The sequence below is a fragment of the Lepisosteus platostomus genome, chromosome 3 (genome assembly GCF_059453375.1).
Source record: "Lepisosteus platostomus isolate fLepPlt1 chromosome 3, fLepPlt1.hap1, whole genome shotgun sequence".
NCBI classification, from domain to species: Eukaryota; Metazoa; Chordata; class Actinopteri; order Semionotiformes; family Lepisosteidae; genus Lepisosteus; species Lepisosteus platostomus.
This window is the reverse complement of record NC_142613.1, coordinates 63,238,913-63,251,843: the sequence shown is the minus strand read 5'-3', so window position 1 is coordinate 63,251,843 and position 12,931 is coordinate 63,238,913. Positions and strand designations below refer to the sequence as shown.

Sequence of the window (12,931 nt, the reverse complement as noted above, 5' to 3'; positions counted from 1 at the left end):
AGGTGCACCTAATTTTGGTCCATTTGGGCAAGAACATTTAGGAACATATTAGAAATTTGCTTGATAAATACGATATGGCAACAAATTCATATGACCAATCCATGTGACAAAGACCTAAGTCTTGGACACAGGGTATCATTTACAGTTTCAACTGTAGCTCTATGTGAGCTCTAGGATTACATGAAGTTTCATGATTCTATCAGATTGTACTATTCCTTTACTGTGACTGCAAAATTGCCCAATGGCTTCAAACGTACTTTGAGGTTAACTTTCCACAAAAAAACTATTGACGTGCAACAGAATTAATGCATAACAAGTTTAGCAACATGTGAGTTTATAGTTTGTTCAAGTGTCTTCTTCAAAGTCAAACGTGATGACAAAACCTTGTTTCTTATCACCTTTTCATAAATGAAGTTTTACCATGCACATGTTGTGATGTGGCCCACGAAGTTTCAAGTCTCAATAATGTTTCACAGAATTTAACAATTTTCAAAAGTCCTCAAAATGTGAGTAAACACCAATATGGCAACCAAACTAGGTTTGGCTTTAACTCTGACACAACATTTTAAATCTTGCCACATTTCATCTGGGGAAATTTCATATGAATTTAAGTAGAAATACCCTAAATGTAGTACTAAATGTAGACCAAGTACTGATATTTATTTTGTTGTTTTGGGAGGGCACTCAGAAGGCCTTTATTGCACTGTTGAGTGTGAAGTGTGTCAATTAGGATATTGCAAATTTGTAATTACTGTATACAGTATGTTTTGGAATGGTGGAAAAATATACATTTACAACGGCTCTCCGTGTACTCTAGGAGTTTATGAATAAAGATTGAGACAAAATATATTTTAAAAACTACTGTATACAATCCTAGTCCAGTTACAGGTTTCATCAACAGTGTCCTGAAGAGATATGTTAAAAATTTACAATTTTTATAAACAGCACTTTCATTGCCACTCAGATATACAGTACTTATACCCCATTAAGCCTTTTATACAAAGTATACATTTAAAAATGTTAAACAGAAGCTACTGTATAGAGAACATACTGTATATGTGAGTCAGGCCTCATAAGATAGCACAACAGAATAAAATTATTAGAATGCCATGCAAAGGCTATTGCTATAACTATTTTAAAACCCTGTAGAAAAAAAACAATAACTTTCTTCTATCTTCAGCCCCTTTCTTCTTAAATATATATTTTAGGCTGAGGACTTAATAAGTGAGTAAAACATCTGTCTAGTAATTCAGTACAGCAATTCAACTTCCAATTATCACACATCACTAATAACTATTTACAGGTTTGTCTTTAATTAGAAATAAAATTATTCCTTCCACTTCTGTTTATGTGCTTCAAAGTACATTGGTGAAACATATTCTTTCTTAAGTTAATTTCTGGAAAGTTCTCTTTAACTTCCATTTTAGTTCCTAACTAGCATGAAACAAGTTACTTTCATGACAGAAAAACTCATATTCCCAGACAATATAAAATATACATCATGGTAGCATTCCTAATAAAATAAAGTGCTTCATGTAATAAGCTTTGGTAATCAATCCCATGTTATTTTTAAAAGTCAAAATCATCTTGTTCAAACTCTTTTGATATTCCAACCTTGGCATTTTTGCTGGCGGATTTAATTACCGTTCTTTTTTCTTCTTCACCAGCAGAATATATATCTTTTGTGTCTCCTTCTGGACCAGAACAATCAGATTCCTTATCCTCATCTTCAGTGGAACTTTCAGGATACATCTGAGTGCACTTGGCTCCCAAACTCCCTGAGCTTCCAGTGGGACTGTTTGCATCCTTAACTTTCTTCTCTAATTCTTTGTCCATGGATTTTTCCATGGATCCTTGTAAGGACTCGATGGATGATTTTGATATCTGTTTACACAAACTCTCATTTGAATTAGACAATTTCTGATCAATTAGGTTTTTTTCTTCATTGCTTTCTAGCTCTCCCTCCTTGCTCTCATCTTCTGTCTCCTCATGTGCACTGCAATGTTGATCTTTAGTTTCTACTGCAGCCATTTTTTCCATAATATCTGTTTCAGACTCACTCTCGTTGCCTTCTGAATCTTCTTCACTACCTTTGTTTTGCACTGAAACGTTCTTTTCATTTCCTTTCTGGTCACAGTCATGCAACTTTACAGAGCCAGCAGTGTCTCCTTCTTGAGTATCATCTACTTTAGTACCACTTTTCCTCAAAAAAGCCTGAAGAAGAATTATTTTTTTAAACAGTTGTTTCCTGTTTCTCTTCTGCTCCTGTTCAAAAGTGTCAATGCCTTCCTTTTGAGCTTTGCTTTCTGCACTTTCTTCATTTTCTGCATTTGTTTCATTTTGCACTTCTGTATCATCTGAATCTTCCAGATCAACTTCTTGATCTTCATCGGGTGCAGCTTCTTTGCTCTCTTCCTCACCCGAGCCTTCTGTTTCATTAATATCTGTGATGACCCTTTCTTCGTTTTGCCCATCTATATCTATATTATCATTTTCTTCCTCTGCCCATGTGTCATTTTCAGCTTGTTCTTCAGTAACTTCCATTCCATCCTTTTCTGCAATTGAATTGTCTTCTTCTTGCTTCTTTTCTTCTTCTTGGTCATCTTTTTGAGCCTCCCCATGTTTCTCATTCTCTTCTAAACCAGTTTTCTCTTTTTCGTTCAAATCATCCCCTTCCATTATCCTTTCCATTTCTTGGTTTTCAGTAGCTTCACCTTCTTCTTCATCTTTTGGAAATTCCTCACTGTCTTCCTTGGTTACCTGTCTTTCTTCAGCTACATCTTCTTTTTCATTATCATTATTTACACTTTTTTCATCTTCTTCTGATGCTTTAGTTTCAGTATGGTTTTCCTCAGGTTCCAGGCTTTCTGTGCTGTTCCCTTCTTTGTGTTCAGTGCCCTTTTCATCATTTTCTCCAGTTTCACAATTTTCATCTTGCATCTCCTCCCTTTCTTCAACATCCATTTTGTCTTCAGTAACTTTATCACTTTCTTCTTGACTGTTGTTCTCTTCTACTGGCTGTTCAGTTACATCTCCGCTATCAGCCACTTCATTTTTCTCTTCGGGTGCTTCAGTTACCCCTTCTGCTTCAGCAATATTTGATCCTTCCAAGATTTCTTCATCAACAGTGTCTTTATTTTCTGTTTCACCTTCATTATATTCATCGTCTGTTTGTGTTTTTTCACCATCTTCATGCTTTCCTTCAATGCTTTCCTTTTCCTCCTCAGCATTGTGATTTTCTACACAGTTTTCATCCCTGTCAAACTCATGCTGCTGGCCAGAATTAGCAGATACCTCTTCCCCAACTTCCTTTTGCTCTTGAACTTTAGGAAATTCCCTCTTTGTTTGCAGTATTTTTCTTAAATCAAAATCCTTTATGAGGGGAGCATTTGCAATCTTAACAGGTTGCACAGGTCTGGAAGCCAATTTCTTTTTCATACATGTGTCACATGGGCAGTATTCATCTTCACTACGCTGTTCACTAAACTCAGTTCCACTGTAAGTGTAATTATCTTCGCTTCTTTGAAGAGATCCATCAATGGATTTATTATGCATGACCTTTAAGCGTCGACGCCGTTGTTCAGTTTGTACCGTAGACTCTCTTGTCATTGAGTTTTGAGGAGGTCTTGGTAACTTACCAACACGGCTCTGGATTTTCTTCAGCTCCCTGTCTATACTTGATTGTATCCTTTTGCGAACTTCGTCTCCGAGTTCATTAATCATAGCATCCAGTTGTTCATTATCATCTAAGTTCCACCTCACCTTAAACTCTGCCATTGCATTAATGTAATGTGCCATGAATTGCTTTTCCACCTTCTTTAATAAATTTAACACCCAAACTGGATCAGGATCTTGTGAATGTCTATGTGGTGTCTGTGGTCTGTTTTGGTTTGGTGAGGTCACAGCACTTCTCAGTCTCTCTTCTTCCTTTGTGAATGCTTCTTCTTCCTGTGTGTTTGTTTCTGTTTCTTCTGGTGATGTTAAATTGCTGCACTCATTCTCAGAAGCTTTGGAGGTAGAATTAGATTCTTTCTTGGTAATGTCACTGATTTGACCATTGTTCATTTTTTCTTTATCCTCTTCATGACCCTGCCTCTCATCCTCTTCATCAGAGCCTATACCTTCATTCTCATGGCTCCAACGAACACGACTAGCTATGTCAGGAGTAGCTGGGTTAGACAATGCAGCTGGTGTCTTTGCAGTTAGCCTTGGTTTAGGTGTGGAGAGACCAGAGTTTTGTTCATCTGCATTCGCTTCATTTTCTTCCAGTAAAGCCAACGAATCGTGTCTCTTGAACGTGTGTGTTGGTGTTATTCTGTCTTCCATATTGATTTGTTTTGATGTTAATTCTGCTTTTCTTTCTGACTGTACTACATCCACTACACCAGTGACACTGCTCTTACCAGATCCTGCAGAGCCACAGCTCACATCCACACCTGAAGATGACCTGGGGTTGAATTCATCATCCGTTGAATGATGGTCTTTAAACTTTCTTGTCAGCTTCACCTGCTGGCCTTCATCACAGGAACCTCCAAGCCAGAGAGACTGAAGAATGTTCATTAGTTCTTTGTATCTTGTGCTTTTTGCATTTGCATCAAGAGGCTCTGTGTCTATCAGCTGAAGGCTAGAAAGGCAATCCAATAGTTCTTTGGCTGAATTGCTGAGTTTTCGTCCATATACTGGTGATACTTCAGGTAGACTGTTGCATCTATCAAGTTTCGTCCCTTGACTTGGATTTAGCAGGACTTTCATAACCTGTACTGAAGAATGACAGCTTTTCAGGAAGGCTTCTTTATTTGTATCAGTGGGAACAGAACTTGCAACCTGCTCTTCAGTATTTGCTTGCTGTGGCTTTTCTTGCTCCTCTTCTTTTAGGGCATGATTTGTTTCAGATACATCTTTTTGTTCTTCCTTGCTTGATTCCTCTTCCTCAGGCTTTCCTTCTTCAGCAGCCAAGACTTCTACTTCCAAAGCTGGCTCAACCATTTTTTCACTTTGCTTTTGTTTTATTTCAAGTTCATCACAGTTTTCATGAAATTCCTCTCCAACTTCATACATAGAAGTGTCTAGTGGTATCTTTCTCAACCATTCATGGACAACTTCTGCTGGAGTTGCATTTGGTAAACAAGACGGCATTAATTCAGGAACACTGGGCTCTTCTTTTTGCTGCTGTGAAACAATGCATCTTTTCCTGTTTTTGCACCGACTCCCATTGTCACCAATGTTGTCACTGGCATTTTTGCTGCACTCTGCTACTTCAAGAGCTCCGCTAAATATTTTGTCTGAGATGTTTGACTTTGATTCTACAGTAGCTGGTCTAATATTACCATTGTTTTCCTTTAGTGATTCAGTAGCTGAAATTGATTCTGTTTTAGTGCTTCCCTTTGATGATCCAAGCAGTATGACAGGCCTCATATTTTTGTGAGGCTTCCCTTTTGGTGGGGTAGGACTATGCAAACCCTGAGATGAAACAGAAATAGGACCTGAAATTGGACTGGAGATTTCTTCAATTTCCACATGCTTTTTTGAACCCTTTTTACTTGGCCTAGTAGATTTTGACATAACAGTGGATTCATCATCACTCTTAGTATTGGATTTAAAATTACTTCCTTTGACATGCAGATATGAAGAAACACTGGAAACATTACTTCGTGGTCTTTGATCATTTTCAGCAGCATTATGATCCTGTACTTTTGGTTTTGCTTTTGCAGAATGACTAGATGTACTAAAAACACTCCTTGAACTTGTTGTTGAAAGCCTGTCGTGACTTGCTTTTCTATTCTTGCTGTCTTTCGAATGGCTTTTGGAACCACTGCTTGAGGGTCTCTCATCTTCATCTGGTTCTATAGCCACTGCTTCTTTGGCTTCACTGGCATAGCATGGCTCACTGTAAGAATGATCAGCTTCTTGATGGTCACATTCCTCATTTCCAATGTCTTTCTCACAAGAGCTTAAAGAAAAGTTTGATGCTTTGCTAGGTGACCGAAGGTCATCATCAGCTGTGCACAGTGTTTCCTTATTCTTACGGGCTGAGCTGCTTGATGACTTAGACATAGATGATGGTACTCTGTCACTGGCACCACCTAAATTACTGCAGGCTTTGCTTTTGCTGGAAGCTTTTGTGCTTGTTGAAAAAGCACTCTCTACCCTCTCTTCAGCTACCTGCTTGGTCTCACTGCCAGTACGTTTTTCTGACATAGATGATGCTGGAGTAATCACTCTTTCAGAAGCACTGCAGTTAGTATTTTGGGACCTTCTGGAGTGTCCTGAAGCTTTAGTGCTCAATGACATAGCACTTCTTGCTCTTTCCTCATCTTCTTCTCTTTGTTCTGTATCCTTGCCAACTAGCATACCAGATATAGATGATGTTGGTGAAGGCCCTCTTTCATCAATTCTACAAAGATTGTTTTTGGATGTATCGGATTGTCCTGAGGCTCTGGTGACCAAAGAGATGGCACTTGCAGGTCTGCCTTCATTCTCTTCTATAGCTTGTTCTGCCTCATTTCCAACAGCTGTTGCTGATACAGATGATCCTGGTGTAGTTGCTCTTCCAGAAGCACTGCACTCAACCTGGCTGGTCGTTTTGGATTTTCTTGATGTTTTTGTGCTAGCTGACATCTCACTTGCTACTCGTTCATTGCTGTCTTCTGCTGTTTGGTCTACTTCCTTGGAGGCCGCTGCCTCTGATACTGATGAACCTGGAGTACTTGGTCTTTCAGAAGTGCTGCAGTGACTTTTGTGTGACTTATTTGATTTGCCAGATGCTCTGGTACTCAGGGAAATGGCACTCACTGCCCTTTCATCACACTCCTCTATAGACCCCTTGGATTTTCTAGATTTAGCTGAAGCTTTTGTACTTGTAGACATTGGACTAACTGCTCTTTCATCCTTCTCCTCTGTTGCTTCCATGTCAGGATTCTCTGAAATCATGGATCCTGGAGTACTTGCTCTTTCAGAAGCACTACATTGACATTTTTTGGACTTTCTTGATTTTCGTGAAGATGTGATACTAGCAGACTTTGCACTAACAACACTTATCTCACTCTCTTCTGCAACTTCAACCACTTCTTTGCCAGTGGGTAATTCTGATAAAGAAGATGCTGCTGAAGTAGTTCTGTTTGAAACAATATAATCAGTCTTATTGGAATTTCTGAGTGAATTCCCTGAAGCTTTTGTGCTAGTTGACATAGGACTTGGTGCACATTCATCATCATCATCTACAGCTTGCTTTATGTTCTTAGTTAACCTGCAAGACAAGGAGGAGCAGCTTGATGCTTTGCTAACCGGTCTAGGAGATAAATGGTGCATTGGTGATGTGGAATTGTGACAGCTGTTACCGGAATAGTTAGATGTTATACTGGTGGGACGCTCTTCATTTTCAAGTTCGTCTCTTTTATTTCTCTTGCCATTTTGAGACAGTGAAGATGCTCTGGAAGCAGCACTTCCAGCTCTGTCTTCGTCTTTCTCATCCTGGTCTTCCTTAAGTACTTCTAAAGCTCTGGAGGAATTGCTGATTGAGGACTGGGGTCGTTCATCCTCTTCAAAAACCTTAGTAATTTTCACACCAACTTTATCTTGTACTGAGCTCTTAGAAGAAGCAGAAATGGCACTTTCAGGTCTTTTTTGTTCATTGTCTGATACACGAACTGTTTCAATATCCTCGTACTTTCCCTCTTGAATGTGTGCAGGAGTTTCCGTACTCTTTGACACTGAGGCCTTTGAGCATAATTCACTGCGACTGCAGCAACGACTTATCGTGCAGTATTCCACTCTAGTATCCCCTTCCTCAACAGTGTGTGTAAAGCATGATGATTGTTCTACAACTTGCTCTCTATATTCTTCACTTGACATGGTGACTAAACTATCCATGGACTCCTTTTTGCATATAATTCTATGAGATGATGCACTTGAGCTAGAAGATCTGATGTGTCGTACTGCCCTCTTTGCCTCATGTGCACAATGAGCAGAATGCATGGGATTCTTCCAGATGTCATACTCTTGGCAGTGATTGCAGCAGTTTTGACAATGGGATTCTTCCAATTGTCTTTGGCGAAGTTTTGAGATGTAAGAATCCTCTGCCTCACAGGGACAGAGAGATTCCCCCTCCGAACACGTTTCAGAGTTACTTTGCTGAATGGGGCCTAATTCGTCTTCTTTCTCTAAGGAGCAATCATTGTTGGTTGCCACTGTCTTTTTAATCTCAGTTGACCACTGAAGCATCTCATCATTCAACAAACGGAAACGGACCTTCATCTCCACTGAAAGGCTGCCATCTTTGTTGACAAGCACTCTCTTTTGTATGTCGTCATCCATCATGGCTTCCTTTACATGTGGGCACGTTCCAGCGTGGGAAGGACAGCCTGTGTTGCCTGGAGACATGTTCAATCCATTGGGAAAAGACTTCTCAGATGACAAAGAAAATCTCATTGACCTGTTGCTGGAATCAGATCTTGGGTGGATTATGCTTTTCTTGGTCTCAAGTCCAAAGTTGACTGTTAAAATATCACACAAACAAAGGAAATGGAAGAAAAGAGAATGTGATATTAGAAAAGCGTACATATACAGACATTGACAATCTTGAAAAAAATGGTTCCAAATGAAGGGTCAAACACCTGACTGCAAATTTGGAATGAGATATATAAATACATGAACAATTCTGGAAAGTATGCATTTCCATTCTCAGACAATCATAATAACGGAAACATATGAGTAATATCATTAATGTTTCTGTCCACCTTATAGTGGTGAGCAGGAAAAAAATGTTTCTCCCAAACAGCCCAGTAATGTTAAAATGTGTTGTTATATTCATCTCTAGTGATTTCACATTTAATACAAGGTCACAAAGAAATTGGTTATGTACTGTGTTGAAGTAATTTTGTGAATGCTGTATTGCATAGCCCCAAATGCAGGTAAAGTATGTGATAAATTAAAAGGAACCAACCATTTTTCTTGCTTTCATGAGTGTCACTACAGAAGCTTGAGCGGGATCTTGCACCCAGTCCTGGGAGCTTCTCTTCTGAGTTTTTCCTTAAGCTTTCCACTAAGAGAGGTCGAAAGGGTTCTCGTCCAACACAGACCAACACATTGGGACACTGCATGAGACCCTGGATAGTGTCAATCTGAAATAAAGCATATACATTATGTTAAATATTGCAGACATAACATGAAAACCATTTATTTTACATTTGTAACCCAGACAAGAAGTATTTTTTTATTATTGCATTACACAAAGGGAAAAGAAAAGTAGACCTGCTTGTGGAAACAATAAGGGAAAAATTTGAACTCAGATTTAAGTATTATTAAGCTTCCTATTCCCAAAGACAGTTGTTAATCAAGAGCAGTACTGAAACACACAATAAAAGATCACATTAAGAGCACAGAGAGACAACAAGGATGGAGTACAACAAGAAGGAGAAGAAGAGGACAAGAGTATAGAAAAGAGGGGAGTTGGAACTTGAACCTTGCACCAGGCGAGAGCCCCTAAATCTTGATCATCCAAACAAAACCTGACTGGAGCTAGTTATTGCTACTGTACCTTGCCAAAGCTTACCTTGTCACCAAAGCTGCGCCAGAAAACAAAGAATTCATATGCCTCTAATTATACCAACTACTTGTGTATATTTTGTAAAAGTCACTTACAAGTTTGGGGTTATAAATATTTATTTCATGTATTGACCCAACCATTCAGTCAATTCCTGATTTTCACCATTTTTCGTAACCCCCCCATTTGTAACAATATGTATATACTCTTATTTGTATGTATCCCCTAGAAGAGAGAACAGATTATGGAACAAGAAATTGGATTTTAAATCTTGCTTGTTTGATTTTGCTTTTTGAAAAAAAACTGAAAAATGTTGATAATTCAAAAGATTTAAATGTATCAGGTTTATTCTTATATACTATATATAAAAGTAAAAGCTGTAATAGCCTAATGTAATGTAATAGATGCAATGCCCTTAGCTTAGTACAATTTCTTCTGTAGTATACAGTAGTAAGAAAATTGTTTAACAGTGTTTTAGGATGTTGTTGTACCACTGTTATAGAAACAAGAAAAAAACTGATTATTGAGGAAACATGAGTATACTTCAGATCACAGGAGCTCACCTCTTCAGCTCTCTCTAAACTTTCTTATTTAGTGTAAAATAATGAAGCAGAATTGTTTTTCTTATTTTATTTCAGACTCGACGTACGACATATTTGGTATTTTTCCATTTTTATGAAACATAATTAATTGCATCCCTGTTCACATTGTTACTGTCTCTGCCAAATCTGTATCAACCTCCTTGTTTCAAATAACACAAAAGAAAATATTTTTGTTATTCCAGGCTGACCTGCTTCTAACATTTCAAAATAGCTCTGGCTCACCCAGGATGAATAGACAGGACTGTGAGCACTGACTGTTCATCATGTTCTAAAATTAGAGATGCATAAAAAGAGTACCATATCATCCTGAAATTTTGTTTCAGACTACAGTATTTTAAGCAACTACTGTATATAATGAGGAGAGACCTGTGGCAGAAAGGAATAGCATGGACACTACCTAATTGTGCGGTGATAATATAAGATAAGAAGATTTTATTGTCCCCTGAGGGAATTTTTTAATGGACACCCAGCACTCCTGTACATTTAAATAGAGTACATTTATTACACTTATTTAAACAAAAAAATAAGAAGAAAATAAAAACATTGCACATTATTCAATTACAAAAAATAAGAAAAACATTGCACATCACTCTATTGCACATGTACAGTACAACACATAACAACATGTAACATTTATAACACATATTGCACTCAAGTGGGTTGTAAGAGTCAAAATTGTGTTTATCCTTGACATTTGCGTTGACAGCTTTAATGGATAGTGGAACAGAGGAATGTTTGTATCTGTTTGACTTACATTTGGGAACCCTAAAACGTTTGCCAGAAGGAAGAAGTTGATATTCAGAGTTGAGGACGTGGGAAGGATCTGATATAATTTTTCCTGCCTGTTTGATTATACAGTATATTATTCAAAGATTGTCTGCAGGGAGAGGTGCTGTTTCACTCCCATGACCTTCAAAACTGTCTGGATGAGGCAGGTTATTTGCGATTCAAAAAGAACTGATAGATTACCAAACCACACTGAAATACCATATCTGACAATGCTCTCGATTACAGCACGGTAAAAGAGTAGCATTAATTCCTGTCGAACCCCAACACTCTTAGTCTTCGCAGGAAATATAAGCGCTGCTGAACTTTGGAGCAAACACTCCAAAGCATTAAACTTTTGAATATGGTATTAAACATCCTTTTAAGTAAAAAAGCTGAAAGATGACTAAAGAGGAAGGTGAAACAAAGTATATCTTGCTATTGAGACATTACAAGCTCCTTTATTTCCTTAATAAAGACATTAGGCCTCTACATATATTTAAACTGTGCTGCCACAGCCTGGTTCTTTGAGGTTAGTTGTATAGATTAATTTATTGTTTCTGGCAAATGTGTTCCTCCATGTATTCTTAGAAAGCCATAACTGTATCAGCAATAAAATTAAAAGTGTTGGCAATGATTACTTTTTGGAGGCTATCTAAAAGTATTGTAGTATTGTTTCCAGAATTATACTCAGAGGACCTTTTTTTGTTGTGTTGTTTCTGAGTTTGCAGGCTGTCATGAATTGATGCTGTTGGGCTTTGATGGATGCCAGCGAAGATGGTGATTAAGTCAGAATTCTCCCACACTCTGCCCTCTGTACAATTAAGTTGAATTTTAGTTAAGGGCAGTTTTCATGGCTGCACCTAGTACTGCATGCCCCAGTGAATTAGAGCAGCAGTAGAGCCTGGCACACCCTCCCCCGAAGCAACGGGTCAGAAAGGCAGTAAGCAAGTAGCTCCTTACCTCACCGGCCGCAACTGCAGACACCACAAATTCTTTTTGATGGCTCACCATGGCAACTATCATGTCTGCCCAATACACAGGTATTGCTGGTAGGACAGTAATAGGGATCTTTGAAGTGTGGTTTCAGTGCTTCTTTTTTTCATGTTTTCTTACTCAGTCAAGTCCCTGTCTTTTATGGGTTGCAAATGTAAGAATGTAAGGATCACATTCTGGTTTTTATACCACCATCTAAGCAATCACTATCCCTGGACTGGTCAGGTGACAAGATCTACCACCCATTACATCTCTAAAACTGTAACGCTGCTCTGTAGAGGTGAAAAGGATCCGATGCAGATGCAGGAGTCGCAGGGAGGTAAGTAAACGTACCGAGCAGATCCAGGAGCTGAGTCGTAGTCCGAAGGCGAAGGTAAGTTGAGATCCGGTAAAGGCACTGGTGGCGAACAATCCAAAACGTGAGACTGAATCGTAGTCGAAAAGAGCTACAGGGTCAAATCCAAAACAGGCAATGATAGCAAACAATCCAAGGGGCGAGACGAGATCCGAAGTCCGAAGGCAAAAGGTGCAGGCAGATATCCAGGAAGGCAAAAGAGGGGTAAGAACGCTAGGCTGAGCAACAAGTAGAGAACTCAATACCGAGCAACGGGAATCAGGTACGAATGGTATAAATAACCCGGCGTGCCGCACGGTAGAGCAATTGCAGGTGTGTTAACTCGTGCGGCGGCGCTTGTTAGTAGTAATCCGCTGCTGGTGCTGATTGGCTCGCTTACGTGTTGATCTCCGCTGGCTGGTGGTCGTGACAGTACCCCCCCCTTCACGGGCGGCTCCCGACGCCCGAGACGGCCGATTAGGATAGTCCCTGTGAAAGTCACTGATTAGTGTAGGGTCCAAAATATCCTTCTCTGGAACCCAAGATCTCTCCTCGGCACCAAAACCCTCCCAGTCGACTAAATACTGAAGGGTACCGCGGTTCCATCTGGAGTCAATGATCTTGTGGACCGTATAAGCCGGGCGCCCCTGAATGCGACGAGGAGGTGGCGGGCGATGTTGGGGAGCCGCAAGG

The 12,931-nt window shown here is 39.2% G+C and overlaps 1 protein-coding gene across 2 annotated transcripts in view; it reads right to left on the bottom strand.

The window, feature by feature from the left end:
* Window positions 1–806: 806 nt before the first annotated feature.
* The window catches only part of LOC148675248 (uncharacterized), a 38,776-nt gene continuing 26,651 nt past the window's right edge, over window positions 807–12,931 (bottom strand). For both annotated transcript variants that reach the window (XM_088626378.1, XM_088626377.1), the window contains exons 3-4: window positions 8,942–9,119; window positions 807–8,492 (exon numbers count right to left, since the gene is read on the bottom strand). In XM_088626378.1, coding sequence (XP_088482504.1) covers window positions 1,570–8,492; window positions 8,942–9,119 — 7,101 coding nt within the window. In that variant the 3' untranslated portion in view covers window positions 807–1,569. The remainder of the gene's footprint in view (window positions 8,493–8,941; window positions 9,120–12,931) is intronic.